Raw genomic sequence first — 19,782 nt, forward strand, 5'->3', positions numbered from 1 at the left:
GAAGACCCATATGAGTTAAAAATAAAAAGTAAATAGACAAAATTCCTCCTCAAAAATGTGGGTTGAGAATTCTTTCACCAAGGGGGCAGCAACTTAAAGATAATTTGGCTTCTGAATCAAATGTAGGTCCATTTCCCTTCTTTCCTCTTCCCAATCACCCATTTAAAGAACGTTGAAGATAGGAAGAAACCTACAGTAGGGCTGAAAATGAGAGGGGACACCATCAGATAAGAGTTCTGTACCATCACCCCCCACAGAACATTGATTTTAGCAGTTATGGATAAAAGTACTTTGGGGGAGTTGGAGAGTCTGGTGGGGAAAGTCCCAACACACCTGGGGGGAGTGGAATCCAAGAATAGATTCACTGAAGAGGGTAAGAGGATATTTTTACTTTGCCTTCATCACCTTCCCCCAAGGTGGCACAGTTTAGTGCCAGGAGAGTCCCCCACGGTCTGTGATTTTTCCCATGAGGGGAAGTGAGAACATACTGAATGAGTGCCCCATTATAGTTTGGCTTGGTCATGTGACTTGCTTTAGCCAATAGAATGAAAATGGAAGTTATATACTCATTTTAGCCAAAGCTTTAAGAGCCCTTGTTTGATTCAGCTATTTCTCTTTCCCCTCTTCCATGAGAATAGTTTATCCTCATAAGAATACTTTGAAGGAGGGTCTGTTATTCCCATTTCTTTGTGAGGAATCTGAAGCAGAGAGGTTAAGTAACTGCCCTCCTCAGTTGGTGAGGAAGGATGGAGTCTGAATTTGTCTCTAGGCAGTCTGGCCCCTGCATCTAGAATTTAACCACTGCACAATACTGCCTGTCTCTAACACATTCTTTTACTCCAATCATTTTAGTCTCTTGTGAAGAGATGTCTTAGCTTAGGGACAAAGACAAATATTTCCAGTTTCCTCTCAAAAAATATTTGTGCCTTCCTAGTTACTAATCAATTCTACTTACTTATCTCTCTCTAAGCAAAGGTTTCCTAGATCAATGGATGAGTTTTTTCTTGAGGTCTCCCAGAATGTAAACTATTATCAGTTATTCTCTGTTTGACTTTATATCTAATATCCACAGCTGAACTATAAGTAGATTTGTTACACAGCTGTATTCTTTGCATTATTTAAAATTATATAACTCCGCATGTGAACATGTAATTAATATTTGATAAGTAAACGACTGAACAAACGATAGCTTGACCAGAAACATATGTTTATTCAACAAGCTTCTTTGATGTCTGTTTCACGGAGACAAACAACTCCATTTCTTTTAAATAGAAGTACAGGACAGGGCATCCAGTAAAATATGTAGCCTAATTATGGTCCTCAAACATTGCCATGGTCTGCATCTATGGAGAAAAGAGAAATGTAGGAAAGTTGTGGGATTTCCTCAGGAATACTCCCTCAGTTGAGTCTGGGCAGCAGAATGGGCTAGAACAGAGGTTGGCACACTTTTGCTGTGGAAGGCCATATGGTAAATATTTTGAATGTTGCAGGCCATGTGGCTTATATCATAGCTACTCAACTTTTGAAAGTAGCTATAGAAAATAATGTAATGAGCGTGGCTCTGTTCCAATAAAAACTTCATTTACAAAAACAGATGTTGGGCTAGAATTTGTCTGAAGGAAACAAATTAGCTGTGATGTAAAACGCTGCCTATTAGGGACAGCTATCCCACCAACAAACAAGCAAACAACACTTATTGACTTCACTATTAATGGTGTGAATATCTGAAGTTGGAGTCCTACAGAGTAAGCACTCTTCTCCACAGTTTTCTCTTTGTGTGAGAATGTGTCCTATGAACTGTCTCGGGTCTAGGAAAAGACTTGTAGAGGATTTTAAACTTAGAAGAAAGTTTAGGGAGCATAGTTAATGTGGAAAGATGGTAGTCTTAGCATGTGACCTCTTACCTGTGCTGCAGGGGGCGATGTACTCAGCAATGGCAGACTCATCTGAAAGAATCGTTGGGTGAAAGGCGACAAAAAAATAAATCTATAGGGGCGTCTGGGTGGCACAGCGGTTAAGCGTCTGCCTTCGGCTCAGGGCGTGATCCCGGCATTATGGGATCGAGCCCCACATCAGGCTCCTCTGCTATGAGCCTGCTTCTTCCTCTCCCACTCCCTGCTTGTGTTCCCTCTCTCGCTGGCTGTCTCTATCTCTGTCAAATAAATAAATAAAATCTTTTAAAAAAATAAATCTATAAACTGGAGCCCATAAAGTCTGTTCACTTTACTTTTGGAGAAAAGTACATCATATCAAGATTGTCAAAACTGCATAAATATACAAGTGTTGAACAGGATAGTTAAAATATCTATATTCTAACACTTATTTGTCATAAACTGCTTTTCCTCATTACATTATCTTTTTATGTGTATTACATTCTCTATGTCTCTAAACTATTTGAGAGCAGTGACCAAATATTATCTTTCTTTTCAAATTTCTAAGTTTCTGACTCAACAGATATTGATAAGTTTGTTCTGTTAATAGTTTCTACACTATGTATCTCAAAGCAAAGAGACAAATAGATGTACCACCGACTGAATGGAGTAAATCTAGGATCTACTGTTACAACAGAATCCATTTCTTGGCGCTGGGTTGAGATTCTTTCATTGTTTCAGTTTCCTTTGACTTACTTGTCTCATGGTAATCATAGACTTTAACAGTCGCTGGCTTGAGGTCTCTTACTGGGATGTCTTGCAGAACCATGAAGGAAAAGCTGAGTGTCTGATTTGTTACCTAAAAGGAAAAGTGGGAGTAATGAAGCCTCCTTCCCTCTTCCCTGAGTAAATTATAGTTTTATTGTTCTCTGATTCGTATGCATTAGTGTCTTTTAGGTAAGCAAACATTTATGGATGACAAGATGGGTTTTATTTTTGTATTTTTAAAAACATTTATTCATTTATTTTAGAGAGACAGAAAGAGAAAGTGCGCACGAGCAGAGGGAGGGGCAGAAGGAGAGGGAGAATTCCAAGCAGACTCCCCATTGAGCCTGAAGCCTGATGTGGGACTCAATCTCATGACCCGGAGACCACAACCTGAGCCACCTAGGTGCCCCCAAGATGGGTTTTATATGCAACTTTGAAAACACTTTACTATGAATAAAATTTCGCTGCTTTTCTCCTAAACAGCTGAGACAATCCATATTCTCTTGTAGTCTTTTGTATGACATTCACTCTCTGGGCCCATGTGAATGATTTCTATGATGCAGAGACTTGGCTTTTGTACCATTTGTAATTATTAAACTATTCTTTTTGTGTGCCTGGATAAATCATTCCCTTTGCTTTATAGTCAGATTTAAAGATATTCATGAGGTCTCTATTTTCTTTTCTTTTATATAGTGATATATTAGAATGTTTATAGTACCATTGATCAACCACCATGTGGTATATTTATTCTTTTGGAGGAGGTCTTTAAAATAACAGACAAAATAAACTTTTTGTTCTATTGATTTCTACTTGAAATTCCATAGAAATACTCATTTTCCAATTTTAACATAATTAAAGAAAGCAGAAGATTCCATGGATCTAAAAGGAGATTTTTATTCTCTTAGAATAGAATAAGGGAACTTCCTGGAAGAGTGCTACTAATTACTGCTTTCCTCATAATACTTATTTTCCAGTGAAGAGACCCACTTAAAAAGACCACCAGTGTGTATAGTGTCTGCCACAATGTCAGACTGTTACCTGTTCCAAATAAATGAGGACATGGTTATTGCTTACTTCCATCCTGCTTACATGGCTGGATCTTTTAAGCTGAGGAAAATGAGAAAAGTCAAAAAGTTAGAAAATGAGAGCTGATTGAGAGCAGGGGTAGGATTCCTAGAAATCATTTTCATGATTAAATAGCTAGGGTACATCAAAGATATAAAAGATGGTGAGGGGGAGGAATCAGATTTGGATACAGGCTTCAATATCGTCATGTCTTGACTGAAAAAATCACCTGGCTTTCTATGAAGAGATGGAAGTCAGGTATTTTCAGATCAGGATTTCCACCATGCTTTGATATCCAGGAAACAATTAGACCCTCTGGCATCTGTGATGATTCTAGTTCACATTGACTTTATCATTACCAAATTTTTTAAAGCATATCAGACAATTTGGTACTTAATCATAATCTGTCTTTCTTGCATTGTTCTGGTAAAATAAAGTTTCATGTCCATGTGTTTTAAGTCCCTAACTAGACAGTGATGGCTCAAGGACAGGCACTCCTCTCATGTTTTTCTAGTTTCACACAAGTCCCTCAGCTTAGAGACAAATAAGCAATTATTGCATTGAATTTCCTGGGTTTGGGAAGACTATTTCTTGAGACAGGATTCTATTGATAAGGCTTTGATATTGGTGTGGTCTTAGTCTGAAGATACAGAGCATCCTTTTGTATGAGATCTATTAGGTTTAAACTACACCTACCATTTTTACTGTTGGTTTCAAGGGGATAAAACCAGACACCATCTTCACATCAACAATTACCATATTGGAGACAGGACGGCTCCCTGTGTAACTGCAGTGTCAAAGGAAAAAGGAGTAAGAGCTTTTCGTATGTGAAAGAAACCAGAGTCCCTCCTTCAAGACCTACCAGAAACATGCCCATCTTCATTAAGTTTTCTGTAACATCATAACTCCTCGAAATATCTTTTTCCTGGACATGTATGACATTGATGTTTGGAACCCTGAATGTACATCAGATCTATGGCTTACTAAAATCATAGATGTTTAGATCCCAGTCCAAAACTATCGTATCAAGAATCTTTGGGAGTGGAGCTTGGAAATCTGCTTTCATTAACACATTGCCAGCTTTTGAATACTCCATTTATACTACACATTTATTATTTTAGCAGGTATTACTTTTCTATTTTTAGTTAACTTGAATGCAGCATGTCTCCAGCGAGGCTCCAACGTGTTGTGAGATCAGAGAGACTCTTACACTTTATACTCTGAATAGATTGAAGTTTACTAATTAGGTTGGTTGTCTGAAATACGGTTTGTTTTACAATATCACTTTATACTCTGAATAGATTGAAGTTTACTAATTAGGTTGGTTGTCTGAAATACGGTTTGTTTTACAATATCAATATCATTAGTAGCAGATGCATAGTAGTATATGTTGCCACGCTTCCTTAGGATTCCTGTATTTTTTTTTAATGAAAGATTTTATTTATTTGTTTATTTTAGAAAGAAAGCATGTGCGAGTGGGGAGGGTGGGAGTGCAGAGGGAGAGAGAATCTGAAACAGACTCTGTGCTGCGTGTGGAGCCAGACACAGGGCTGGATCTCAGCAACACAAGATCATGACCTGAACCAAGAGTCGGTTGCTCATCTGACTGAGCCGCCCATGGGCCCCAAATTCCTATAAGTTTTTGATGTAATTTCTATATTTTATATTTAATTTATACTTCTATTTAATATTAGCATTCACCATTTGTGTATTTGATTAGAAAAATAATAAAATAGAATTTAATTATTCGAAAAAGGTAAGGAAGACTTAATTCAACCTAAATTCAACCTAAAACCTAATTCAACCCAAAGTACAAATCTTTCTGGAAAGTAATTTATTCTTCAGCGATGAGTTGAACAAAAATCAGTGTAAAAGCAGGAATTTATTAGAACATTTGAATAGTCTACATTTTTTATTTGAAAGTTTAAGACTTTGCTTTTAAATGCTTTTCAAGTATTACTGAAACTTTAAGACAAAAAAATCGCTGGAGAAAAGGATCACTTTGCAATGATACAAGACTATATATAGTATACACACACACACACACACACACAAGTATATATAGCATAGCTTGAAATATATTATTAATTACTGAAGGCTCCAGGTAGCTGTTAGACTCAGGATTAGGTGATTCAGTCAGAGGTCTTACCTGACATTCAGTGAGATCTGGAAGCTGGTGTGAACTTTGGGGCCATCACAAGTATGGGGTGCAGTCCTCACCTTCAAGGCAAATGGGGAGTCCTCCATCTCTGGAAGAGTATTGTATTTCATGGATGTCTGTGGAACACCAAGCAAACCATCAGATTCTCTCCTTACCTGGGACTCCTCCCTTTTTCATCATTCAATTTTTCTGATTTGCCCCTCACTTGTCTAGGAAGGAAAGATCAGAGCTCCCCTTTCATCCAGTGAGGCTAAAATTTCCCACATAACTGAAGTCTCACCTGAAGATACACACATCTGTCTCCAGTCACTGTTATGGAATATTCTCCAGGCAGCTCTGGCAATGAGACCTGATGCAGCAATAGGCGGTTGTTGTCGTCCACTTGGAAATTTGTGACAAATGCCCCTGAATTCTGAATGGTCACCTGTGTGGGCTTCCCAGTCCTGGTGAAGGTGGCTGCTCCATATCTGGACAAGGCCTGGAGAGCCACCACTGTGTCCTGGAAGAGATGAGTGGAGAACCCCCTCCCACAGAGTAAGTTTTTGGTACAGGGATTTCCCCCCAAAGTCTGTGTTGGTTACCACAAGGGGATACTGGCTTTTTTCCCCCTGAAGTATACACCTATTCATTGTTTTTCCCCTTTCTCTGCCTTTTGGGCATCATCAGAGTTATGCTACAGTTTTTGCAAATGAAATACAAGATTATTGATGTCAATTAGCCTTGCCATTTATTTTCCCTTATGTTGGTTTTGTTCTAAGGGACTATTCTCTCTATCCAGAAGTTGTGGCTTGCTCTTTCTCATCAACAGTCCTCTTGGCTGTATCTTTCAAAGACTGGGTCAAAAATTAGCAAGTTAGGAAAAAGAGTGACTGGTGTTAATGTAGATAGAAGAGTGAGAGAAATTGGCTATGAGTGGTGACTTTGAACTTTCCCGACCATCTTTTCCTCTTTTATATAGCTTATTTTCATTCCCCGCACCTAATTTCTCTGAAAAACAAAAATTTCACTATGTCCATCCCAAATATTGAAAGAGGATTGTAGGAGTGAAAACCCAGATTCTCTGGATGTTTAATACAAAAGGAAAATTACAAGAACCTCAGCTTTGGAAAAAACCCATCTGTTTACAGGGCAGGTAGAAAGGAGTGGATAGCCTGAACAGGACTTCTCAATCATTCTCTGAAGATCATAGTAAACTCTACTTGGTCCACCTTCCTTTTAATTGTATAATTTTCTGGTTTACCTTAGAGGATTTCTTGTTGGAAGAATCCTACAAATGTAGTCTGGAGCCTAGAACACTGATTTTTTTTTTTTAAGATTTATTCTAATAATTTGAGGTGGGAAGGGGCAGAGGGAGAAAGAATCCCAAGGAGACTCCCTGCTGAGTGCGGAGCCTGATGTGGGGCTTGATCTCACCACCCTGAGATCACGATCTGAGCTGAAATCAAGAGTTGGAGGTTTAACTGACTAAGTCACCCAGGTGTCCCTAGAACATGGATTCTTAACCAGGGGTGATTTTACCTTGTCTCAACACCGAGTAGGGTGTTACTGGCATCTAGTGGGGAGAGGACAGGGGTGCTGCTAAACATCTTCAGGGTCCAGGACAGCCCCTCACAACAGTACTTATCTGACCCAAATGTCAAGAGCACTGATATTCAAAAATCCTAGAGTGTGGGCAATGACCATTGTGTATAAGCTTTAGAGAGGAATGATGTTTATGGTAAGTAGCCAAATCGATAGGATGCTAACACATATCTTAGGGAAAAGTGTTTTGGGGGGATGTCTTAGATCTCTTTAATTCATATTCCCACTGTTCTCAAATATCCCTAAATAACTCTCCCAAAATGTAAAAGTCTTTTCTCTTTTCCTTGGTAACTGTTGTGTTTTCAAGCTTCCTATGTGCCAAGTGAATCTGGAGTCTCGAGAAGACAATTCGGGAACCACAGACCTGAGTGGAGGAGAAGCCCCCCTGGGAATTCTGTTGCTTTGTGATCCACTTCACGATGCGTGCGGCGGAAGTCAGCTCCTCTGAGGTGGGGGCGGGCTGGGCCGTGAGGTAAGCCAGCAGCACGTAGGACGTCATCTCCACCTCAGCTGAAGGAGCTGGGGGTTGGTAAAAATGCTCCACTGGTGCCCTGGGTTTCTGAGGTCGCTCCCAGTGGACTGAGTTGTCTTAAGGGTGAGAAAAAGGAAAGAATCCTAATTACCAGTAGATGATATGTGATACACATTTGTATCATATGGAGCCGAAGATAGTACAGAGAAGTAATGTCCTTTCTGTCATAAGCCCTGCAAATTCACTAACTCACATTTCCATGCTAAAGTTGGTTTAGTCCTGTGGGGGTAAGCTGAAGACTGTTGTTGGAGGCAGAATCATAGAACATTCTTATCAGTCTCTCAAATGCTATTTTAATTGAGTCAGGGGAAGGGAAAAGTGACAGAGAGAGTTCTCTTATTGCTTGAGATAGTTCCTGGAAACTGAAGGATAAATTGGAATATAAAACCTACCTATTGATCTCAGAGGTCTTTTATGATAATCTCTGGCAAATAGAGATAAAAAGACTTTAAAAATATTATTGCGCTTCTTTTAGTATGGTTTTTGGTTGTGCCTCTTTTCATCCAAGTAGGGAGACAGATATCATGTGAAATATATGTAAGTTAAATTATCTATCTATAGTAGTTAGGAATATAATTTCATAAAATTTACCTGCAGCATTGTCTACTATATTACACTCTGTATAACATATGAAATCACAGAGAAGACATTTTTCAAAAAGATTGTATATATTTATTTGAGAGAAAGAGAGGGAAAGAGAGAGAGAGCGAGAGCGTGAGCATGGGTGGAGGGGCAGAGGGAAAGGGAGAATCTCAAGCAGACTCCCTCCTGAGCAGGGTGCCCAACATGGAGCTTGATCCCACAAACCTGAGCCAAAATCAAGAGTTGGAGGCTTAATCAGAAAGAATGATTACCCAACATTTGCATCAACATGGATGGGACTGGAGGAGATTATGCTAAGTGAAATAAGCCTAGCAGAGAGAGACAATTATCATATGGTTTCACTCATTTGTGGAACATAGGGTATAGCAGGGAGACTGGTAGGAGAAGGAAGGGAAGAATGAAGGGGGCGTAAGCAGAGGGGGGAATGAACCATGAGAGACTATGGACTCCAGGAAACAAAGTGAGGGTTTTAGAGGGGAGGGGGGTGGGGGATGGGCTAGCCCGGTGATGGGTATTAAGGAGGGCACGTATTGCATGGTGCACTGAGTGTTATACACAAACAATGAATCATGGAACACTACATCAAAAACTAATTATGTACTGTATGGTGACTAACATAATATAATAAAAAACATTAAAAAGAAAAAAGAAAAAAGAAAAATATTGAAGTGGCCCAGACTGATTTACTTCCACCAGCAGGGTTTTGATGACCGTGTCTTTTCTCCCAATTTCAGGGACCTCAGCAACCTCATTTCCACACATCTCTGGGGACTGCATTGCCTCTGCACTCACTGTGAAGTTCACATTCCCTAAAACAAAGAATGTAGAAAAAAAGTGAGCATCCATCTTGATAGCAGTCAGCCATTCTTTTTTTTTTTTTTTTTAAGATTTCTTATTTATTTATTCGACAGAGATAGAGACAGCCAGAGAGAGAGGGAACACAAAGCAGGGGGAGTGGGAGAGGAAGAAGCAGGCTCATAGCGGAGGAGCTTGATGTGGGGCTCGATCCCATAACGCCAGGATCACGCCCTGAGCTGAAGGCAGACGCTTAACTGCTGTGCTACCCAGGCGCCCCAGTCTAAGCCATTCTTAACAGCTGAAAATGACTTTGTGCTCTGTAATCACCTTGAAGGGCTGCACTTTAACCTGACTACTGGCTGGAATAGGAAGTAAAGCTGAAAAAAACCTCAAGGTTAATGGACACTGAGTGATCAGTGCCCAAGTACAGTGACTGTGGGGCCCAGGAGCAGTGGGAGTATTGAGAGGAGACCATTGTGGGTAGAAATCGAGGAAAGAAAAAAAACTAACCTAATGGAATTATATTTGTGGGAAACAAAAAAGTGAATGTGATGTCAGTAGTGTTCAGATATCCACCACCCTTGTCAATTAGAGAACCTTTTGGGGGAATGTCACTCACCCAGAGTTTTAGGAGTTATCGTCCAAGACAGGGTTTGCCACTCATTTGCACAGATACAATAGGATTCTTTTCCTTTCTCATTTTGGGATTGTAGGAAGGCTGGAGAAGCTTCCAGTTCCACATTGACCTATCACTTGCAAGGGAGGCACAGGGAGAGACATTATTAGAATACCGAGAGACAATGAATGCGCAGAATTGGGCCCACATATGAGATGCGGCAAAAATTGGGATTTGGAAAAAAGTGATGTCATGTAAGCTCATGCATGCTTTGAGGAGTATGAGAATGTCAGTTATACAAATCAAGATGATTACTTACTAGGAGGATCTGGCCTTTGCATAAATTAGAGAAATCTGCAGGTGTGGCAGCAGTGGGTAGGAGGGAAAAGCAGCAATGGTATATTGCCCTTGGGAGCACTGCCTGCTGGTTTCTACTTGTTGGTTCCTACCTCTCACGTAGATTTTCTTCCTGGCTTCCTTCTTTCTTACCTTTTCCCACTTCCTGCAGCATTTATCACGTGTCTACTATGTACAAGGCTTGGCAAATTATGAAGAGTATGTTCCTGACCTTGAAGATATTGTGTTATGAAGGGTATAATCTATATACAAAATTGTGACAAAGTTTACAAAGAAATATGTGCCGTAAGAGAAGTTACAGCATATTGTGGGAATTTAGAGATGGGAGACCTTGAAGAATGACACTCATGGAATTAAGAAAACTGAGTTTTGTGTCAGCATCAAGAATTTTCCTGGCAAAAAGTCTATCCCATGGTAGAGGATGCTGTAAGGTTCAGGAAATTTTTCAAAAATGCATGTGATTTGGATACCCACGATTTCAGTACCTGTGGCTCAAACCTCATTGTGTTATCTTTCTGATCATGTCCGGCCTTGCTTAGCACAAACAGTGCTAGTGCATGATTCCCAGAATTATCCACAGTCTTGGGAACAGAATCAGGAGCTGAGGGACTGAAGAAGTCTTCAATTCTATCCACCCTTTCAATCCACCCTCATTTTCCTTACCCAGATGCATTTGGGAAGCTAGTTGAGGATGGTGGCCTTGAGTGTGAAGGCCTCTCCGTGGATCACAGAGTAGGGCATTGTGAGCTCCACAAAGAAGGGCTGGAAGACTCGGAGGGAGGCAGGAAGAGAGAGACCAAGTCCAGTATCATTGGACAGGCAGAGGGCTCCTGCCTTCCACTCTGTGATGGTATCAGGGACTGTTACCCCCACTTTGGCCACCCCTGATGAGCTGGGGAAGATAGAGATGTGAAGAACAGGAAGTGAGCAGGTGAAACGCCTCTTCTCAAGTGAGAATCAATATGTGCACATGTGCACACCAGGTTACGTATTGGGAAACTGAGTTGGGAAAACAAAAGGTACTAAATGCTGCCTCTTTCCCTTATCAACATGTCTAGACCTTAAAGAAAAATATTTCAATGCGATTCAGTTTGGCCTTAAACTCCCCTCACTGTTGTATGATCTCATAAACCAGCATACTTAAGAATCATGATCCAACAAGCAGATCATTATATTGACATAGCTTGATGTGTTTATGTGGATGTTCTAATCTTGTTTATGGACGGTTCCCCCAATGGCCTTAGGCAATCTAGCATTTGGATACTTTGAGTACTCATATCTGTTTTGTGGCAGTCTCAGGAATAATTCTATTAGAACTGGTCATCTCTGAGACAATTTTATTAATGAACCTAAATAATAAAAGCATTTTCTTAGGCCATCCTGAAAGAATGAGAGGTTAAGACGATTATTTAGAACTTCTCAGAAAGATTATCTTAGAGTTGAAAATGCTGGAGGATCCATAGTCCCTCACGTGACCACAGCAAATGGAGGAGAATGAAGGTACTTACTCCACCACCACCAAATCCCAGATCCAGGTCTCAGGGAAGTAAGTCCGTACTGTTTCAGAGACTGGCTCCGGACTTTGCATATTATTTGCAGACATGAGATTATATGAGTGAAATTGAGGAATATATTGACTTGCTCCACTACCTGCTATTAAAATAAGGGAAAATTACAATCTAGTTAAAGAAAAAACATCCATTCATTTCATGGTGCAAGTGTGAGACTTAGAAGAGCAAATTTTCAGTATTCCTGCTCAGATTGTCCCCTAAGAGTTGTAGAAATTTGGAAGTAACTTGTTGAGCCCTTATTCTTTGAGCAGACAGAAGTCTTCGTTAAAGGTAAAAATTCCATGTATCCTAGAGACAGCATAATTCTACGTGGAGTGGAGGCATGTAGGACAAGATAACTTGGCGACGCATTTATGGTTTGTGGGAGAAATAGTGAGTTCTCAAGGTTACAGAATATCATTTCTTCCACAAGATGGATTGAGCAGAAAATGCCAAACTCTCTTTAGGCAACATGTGTTCAATTGTTTGAATTACCAACGGGGTGACAGAATTTAATAATATCAACTCTTTGCACTATATTGAAGCTTGTAAGCTCATTGTTCTCTTGATAACAAGGCTAGAGCATTAGATTTTATTCTCTTTATTTCTTGGGAAGGAGAAATGAAAAATTCAAGATGCCAAAGAGAGACATTTCCATTGGGTATAGCTCTATGATGGAGACAGAAGTTATTTACAAAAGTGAGGGGGTAGAGAACTAAACATAAGACTCTGTGGTTCTACTTTGTGCCTGAAGTCATGCTTAATTGAATTTGAGTGAGGTTCTCCATCCACGTACCCCATCTGATATTTCGGAATTGCCTTTGTGAAAGAATATTTATAAGGAAAAACATTGTCAGATATTTCCACTCAGTATCTCTCTCAACTATAAAAAGCATCAATAGGAATTTCTTTAAATAAATATCAGACAACTTCTTTCCCTCTTGTCCTTCCAAGTGGTAGCCATCTCTCTTTCTGCCTTTGGTTTCTCACTGATGTGGCTCTACTGTCCCTGTCTTTACTTTTATGTTGAATATGTAAATGGATTATTAGTATTCAAGTTTATCTAAATGGATGATGCATCTAAATAAACTATTTTCTTTTTCCTGCTCCAGACGTCAAAGACCCTTCAACCTCTCCAGCTATTGCAGTTAATGAACAATGGCTTAATGTGTTATTTTAACTTCATTTATTGGATGATGACTGTATCTTCCTTATCGTCTCATTCTCAAGGTCAACTTAACTCTCTACTGATCCTTTCACAGTGTTTACATTAAAATTCTATTCTTCATTATGTCACAACTCATAAACTCTACTGAAATGCCTTTAGATTAATTTCTCAAGACAAAATATTATTATTTTTATTTTTATTTTGCTTTTTTTTCCCCATCTGACTTCATCAAAATGTGTTGATCCCCGGACAAACCGACTTATATTTTGTTTCACTGCTGATCACAAAATAGTTTCTCCTGGACATTCTGTTCATGGCTGTTAAAGGGCCACTCAATCTAGCTTTGTAATACTTGTATTCATTTTTGACCTTTGCTACTTTCAAGCAAAAAAGTATAAAAACTCAAAACTTAATTTTCTTCTAAATGTAATATTTAGGTGATTCTTATAAGAAGCATATTAGATCACTTTACCCACCCCTTCTGATAATCTTTCCATCTCATGCAGAGTAAAAAGTCAAATTCTTACAATGACCTACAAGGCCTTACACAATTTCACCTCAATTATTCCACTGATCTCACTCTCCCTTGATTCACTCTGTTCCAACCACAATGGTTTCCTTACTTTTAGAATGTCCCAGACAAGCTCTCACCTTAGAGCCTTTGAGAGACAGAATAGTGTAGAGGTTAAAAAACATGGATCTGGAGTCAAGCAGCCAGATTTGAATCCATCCCCATTCCATATCTTACTGGCTGTGGCGTCTTAATGGCTTGAGTTACTCAGCCTTTCCAGGTTCAGCTTTTCCATTTGAAAAGTGGTGATAACCATAAAAAAGAAATGGACCAACTTATTTCACTTAGCACTATACTCTCTAGCTCCACCCATGTTGTTGCAAATGGCAAGATTTCATCTATTAATGGATGAATAATATTCCTAAGGCAGTCAGAGAAAGCAAATGCCATATGATTTCACTTATATGTGGAATTTAAGAAACAAAACAAACCAGCAAAGGGAAATAAATAAGACAGAGACAGACAAACCAAGAAACAGACTCAACTACAGAAAACAAACTGATGGCTACCAGAAGGGAGGTGGTTGGGGAGATGGGTGAAATCAGTGACGGGGAGTAAGGAACGCACTTGTGATGAGCCCTGGATGATATATGGAAGTGATGAAATCACTAAATTCTACACCTGAAACTAATACAACACTGTATGTTAACTAACTGGAATTAAAATAAAAACTTCAAAGAAAGAAATGGAAATTATAAGGTCATGGAAATTTTAGTTAATGCTGTGGTGATAATCATTTTGCAATATGTAAGTGCATCAAGGGGGGGGGTTAGGTGGCTCAGTGGTTAAGTGTCTGACTCTTAAGGCCATGATCCCAGGGTCATGAGATTGAGCCCTGCATGGGGCTCTGCGCTCAGTGGGAAGTCCGCTTGAGATTCTCTCTCTCTCCTTCTGCCCCATCCCTCTAAAAAATAAGAGCATCGGATAAGCACACTGTACACCTTAAACTTACATATACTATTATATGTCAGTTACATCTCAATGAAGCCATCTATCTTCTATCTCCCTCTCATCAGTCTTTCAAAACAGAGCAAGCATTCCACAGATATTTTCTATTATTGGTGATGCTTTCTATGACTGAAATACTCTTCTTCCAGATAGTCTCTTATTTTGTTCTCTTCCTCAAGTCTTTGCTCAAATTTCACTCTTTTGGTAGGATATTCACTGACAAACTTATTGAAACTCATTTAGTCTCAATATTCCGCTCTCTCTTTTAATTTTTCCTATAGCCTTTATCATGTTTTAATAGACTGTGTAATATACTTGCTTATTTTGTTTACATTCTTTCTGTGTCCATTAGGACATAGCCTTCAGAAAGGTGAAGATTTCTGTTCTCAATATTGGTTATAAGTCCAGCAAGTAGGTCAGTAAGTGTTCAGTGAATAGCCATGGAACACATGCATGAATAATAACTCCAATTTTTATGACTTCTTAATTTTTACAGTTTCAGGCCCTAATCATTTCTATCATTGTCTAATAAGATTTTAACCTCTTTTTTAGATGAACCATTTTCTCTCTGTCTCTCTCTCTCTCATGCTAGGGACATTATTAAAGTTTTATTTTCCATGTATACTATTCCACGTCATCAAACCCTTTGAGGTTGTATGATGGCTTCCCAAACAGACATTGGAATGGGTTTTTTGTTCTTCAAATTATTTTCAAGAACTTTTACAAAGTAATCTAGTTTTTGTAGCTCTTCCACCGCATCATATACTTGGTTCATTTATATCTACCCGTTTCAATTTTCAGCTATTTTTATCTATACATTTTATAAGTTTTTTTTTTGAGTTATATCATATGCCTATAATTCTATCCTTATCACATTCCAGACAATTTCCTTTTCCCTTAAACTTTCATGGTTTGAACTCAAACTTCTTCCTTTGTAACTTTCATGATTATTTTCCTTTTCCTTATTCTCCATCATTTATATAACATTTAGTTACCTGACAAAAATCATATTTACCATCACTAAGAAACTGTTTGGAATTTGTGTTATTATTGAGAAAAATAGTCTATAGTCTTTTAAAAGTAAGCTGATAGGATTGTTTTCTTCATGATAGGGCTGGTTTAGGGATGTATAATTAATCTTACATGTAGGCTCAATGTCTCAGAACACAGGGAACAATTTTTAAGCAGTCAAAATCCTTAATTTGTTTTAGTACATTATATTTTGTTATTTTATTGGATATTTTGAAAGGGCTTGAAGAGCCTTTAGATAAATTCCTTCAATTTATTGATGAAGGATTTGATGCATAGAGAAAAGGAATCACACGCCCACTTGACACATAAAAATTTTGATTCATAACCAAAACTCAAAAGATGTTAATTTTCAAAAACAGTAGACATCAAGAATATCTTGGAAAAATGAATAGTCAGAATCATGGGAGAAAGGGAGGAAAAGGTATTGGTTAATGGCTGCAAGTATAAATAGACCTGGGGATTGCGACATATGTTTGAATGGGAAATTGAAGGGTGTAGAAAGACACTGCTTCATTTGATGTTTTATTTTATTTTATTTTATTTTTGTTTGTTTGTTTGTTTTTTTGGCCTTGGATTAGGAGATATTTCTGCCATCTTCACACTGTTTCTTTTCACCAGTGAGGCCTTTCTTCTTTTTTTTTTTTTTAGATTTTATTTATTTATTTGAGAGAGATAAAGAGTACGAGCAGGAGAAGGGGCAGAGAGAGAGAAGGAGAAGCAGACCCCCTGCTGAGCAGGGAGCCCGACATGGGGCTTGATTCCAGGACCCTGGGATCATGATCTGAGCCGAAGGCAGACGCTTAACTGACTGAGCCACCCAGGCACCCTTTTCTCCTCCTTTCTGTTCTTTAAGATACAGCATCCCTGTGAGTGTTTTTTAATTCTATAATTAAAATTATTCTCTCCTTACATTGTAAACTTTTTTCCTTTCTTATCTTACAGTTGAATCTTGTGTTTCATCTGATTTTGTGCCCTAAAGTATCCTACTCAAATTTAGAACACTCTTGTCAGTTCTGGCTATGCCATTTACCAGCCAAATGATCTCAGCAAGAAACATCTTATCTGAATCTTGGTTTCTCTATGTATAAAATAGTTACAATATGTATCTCATTTTACCTTTTTTTTTTTTTGCAAAGTAATATTGTTGGATGTAATACAAAATTGAAAGCAATTTGTTATTTTACCTGCGATCAGTGGTTGCCCTTCTCTTCCTACAGGTGGGTGGATCATTGAACATGACCGTGGTTTTCGGATTTTAGAGTTGGTGAACACCTTTAATCCCATACCCTGTAAAAATGGTGACTCGATAGGTATGTAAACTTGATTAGAATATATGAAATATATTTTCCTTAGAAATGTCCCTATGTAACCCCAATAACCTTAACGTTATATTAATTTTGTGGAGATACACAAACTCAATAAATATAAATAGAGTGGCAAAATTGTGAACTTTATGGCTTATTAAGATTTTATTACTTATGGCCTTTTACAAATAAACTAAATATAACAAAAATGTTTCAATGAAATGGCAGAGAGTAGGTCTAGCTCTGGCTCTGACTTATCAAATGTTAGGCTAAACAATTTCTAAACTACATGTATAGTTTTACTAACATTAAAACATTCATAAACTGGTACAATAAAAATTAATAAGGACTTTACCTTTAGGAAGCTATACATATCGTCTTCATCATAACTTGGTAAGGGAATATAGATGGCTCCTCTATGAATGACATAAGGATGGCTGCAACTTGCTTCTTCTTCTTCCTGCTGGTCCAGATTTTCAGGGAAATCAGTAAGATCCTTCATAGTTAGCAGATTATATACCTGTAACAGTGGAGAGATTAAAGACAGAGCTCTTACTTGTTTTTTTTTTTTTTTAATATCCAAGGAACTGAGAGAAATATGATAATCATCATCAATTCTTTTTTTTTTTTTAAGATTTATTTATGTGAGAGAGAGAGAGTGAGTGAAGGAGCAGGAGAGGCAGAGGGAGAGGGAGCCAACTCCATGTTAAGTGCAGAGCCCAAAATGGGGCTGGATCTCACCACCCTGAGATCATGGCCTGAGCAAAACCAAGAGTTGGAGCTTAACTGACTGTGCTACCCAGGTGCCCCCATTGCCAATCCTTTCTTGAGTACCTTCAAGTAGTTGGCACCTTAGAGACAAGTTAAAATTGTTGTTTGTTTATTTTTAACAGTTTTTTTTTCATTCTAATTACATGAAACCTATCTGGGAAAATGTTTCCAAGGAGTAATAAAACTGAAATTAGCAAGGATTAATGAAAATTTCACTCTAGAGGTGAAACTAGACCAAATATAAGAAGGAGACCTAAATTATCTCTGTGTTTGATGAATACTTAATACTCTGACAAATTTAGGTAGGATTGTTGCAATCTACTAACCTTCTATTTCTATATGGCTTTGTTCTTGGATAGAAGAACCACATAGGTACATAAGTGGATACATATCATCTATATTCAATAGAACAATGTCCACACAATTGCAAACACAGGCCACTTTTTTTTTTTTGAACAAGGATGACATAAATGAAAGAACCAATAATCCATAGAGTGGAACCAAGAAGCCTGGATATTTATTTCTGAAGCTGGAGTAAGACAAATCCTAATCAAAGGACTTCAAACCTTTGGCTGGATCTCAGAATTGCCATGGACTAATAGCTCCCGTGTGCCTTTGTTTCCCCTTTTAAATAGGAGTGTCAGTGTGCTAGTGTCCACCATTGCATGCTGGATGTGTGGAGGTAAATAACTTAAGTACACTTTAGTTCAAGGTCCTTGTATTTAGAGGAATTGTACTTGAGGAACTACACCCAGAAACACCATCTGCACCTGGACCTATTTTAATGATGAAGTTCAACCTTCGAGTTGTTGCTATTGGGGAATGAGACTTCTAGGAGTTTGAAAGGAAAGTGAGTGTATTTTACCTGTGGGAGGGTCATAAATCATTGGGAGTGGGAGGGCAGACTGTGAAGACAGCCTCCAAAATTGCCCCCAATAATCTTTACTTTCTGGTATTCATGCTCATGNTGAAATATCCAAGGAACTGAGAGAAATATGATAATCATCATCAATTCTTTTTTTTTTTTTAAGATTTATTTATGTGAGAGAGAGAGAGTGAGTGAAGGAGCAGGAGAGGCAGAGGGAGAGGGAGCCAACTCCATGTTAAGTGCAGAGCCCAAAATGGGGCTGGATCTCACCACCCTGAGATCATGGCCTGAGCAAAACCAAGAGTTGGAGCTTAACTGACTGTGCTACCCAGGTGCCCCCATTGCCAATCCTTTCTTGAGTACCTTCAAGTAGTTGGCACCTTAGAGACAAGTTAAAATTGTTGTTTGTTTATTTTTAACAGTTTTTTTTTCATTCTAATTANAGTAGACTTCCAACCTCAGTCAAGCCTTCAGATGACTGAAGCCCTAGCTAACATGTTGACATGTGGACTGACGTGAGAGATCAGAAGCTAGAACCACCCAGATAAGTCACCTGGGGATTCTTAATCCATGGAAAGTACATACGATAGTAACAGTTTATTGTTTTAAACCACTAAGTTTGGGGAAGACTGTTATGCAGCAGTAGATAATTAACCACAAACACACTTCAAACTTCTTTCCCTATTTACTTTGTTCTCGAGTAGGAGAACAAAATGGTCACACAAATGAGCATGCATCATCTATATTGGGTGAATGAATATTTTCCAGTTTATTGTCAAAGCAAGTGCCTTAAAGATTTTTACAACTTTAAGAACCCAAATCTCCAGTTATGTTCATAATCCTTTCTTACCTCTATAATGTTCAAAGCTGTGTAATGCACCTGAAGCAACCATTAAATGTATATAATGACACAAAATAGGATAGACATAAAAATATTGAAAAGTAGACTGAATTCCTTCAACACAGGCTGAAATATAGTTTAGAATAGGCTACCGTAAATACAGAGTGTACACACACACACACACACGCACACGCACACGCACACCATTCCTTTGGGTGCCTGGGTGGCTCAGTTGGTTAAGTGTCCGACTCTTGATTTCAGCTCAGGTCATGATCTCAGGGTCGTGAGATCAAGCCCTGTATGGGGCTCTGTGCTCAGTGTGAAGTCTACTTGAAATTCTCCCCCTCTGTTCCTCCCCTGCTCTTTGTCTCTCTCTC

At 38.6% G+C, this 19,782-nt stretch overlaps 1 protein-coding gene across 1 annotated transcript in view; it reads right to left on the minus strand.

Annotated features, from left to right (window-relative positions):
* Positions 1 to 1,201: 1,201 nt before the first annotated feature.
* The window catches only part of LOC100473203 (pregnancy zone protein-like), a 70,565-nt gene continuing 51,984 nt past the window's right edge, over positions 1,202 to 19,782 (minus strand). Inside the window, exons 29-35 of the mRNA XM_034645728.1 lie at positions 7,811 to 8,034; positions 6,146 to 6,364; positions 5,854 to 5,981; positions 4,401 to 4,491; positions 3,678 to 3,746; positions 2,628 to 2,730; positions 1,202 to 1,946 (exon numbers count right to left, since the gene is read on the minus strand). Coding sequence (XP_034501619.1) covers positions 1,864 to 1,946; positions 2,628 to 2,730; positions 3,678 to 3,746; positions 4,401 to 4,491; positions 5,854 to 5,981; positions 6,146 to 6,364; positions 7,811 to 8,034 — 917 coding nt within the window. The 3' untranslated portion in view covers positions 1,202 to 1,863. The remainder of the gene's footprint in view (positions 1,947 to 2,627; positions 2,731 to 3,677; positions 3,747 to 4,400; positions 4,492 to 5,853; positions 5,982 to 6,145; positions 6,365 to 7,810; positions 8,035 to 19,782) is intronic.

Source organism: Ailuropoda melanoleuca, chromosome 16 (assembly GCF_002007445.2).
Source record: "Ailuropoda melanoleuca isolate Jingjing chromosome 16, ASM200744v2, whole genome shotgun sequence".
NCBI lineage: Eukaryota > Metazoa > Chordata > Mammalia > Carnivora > Ursidae > Ailuropoda > Ailuropoda melanoleuca.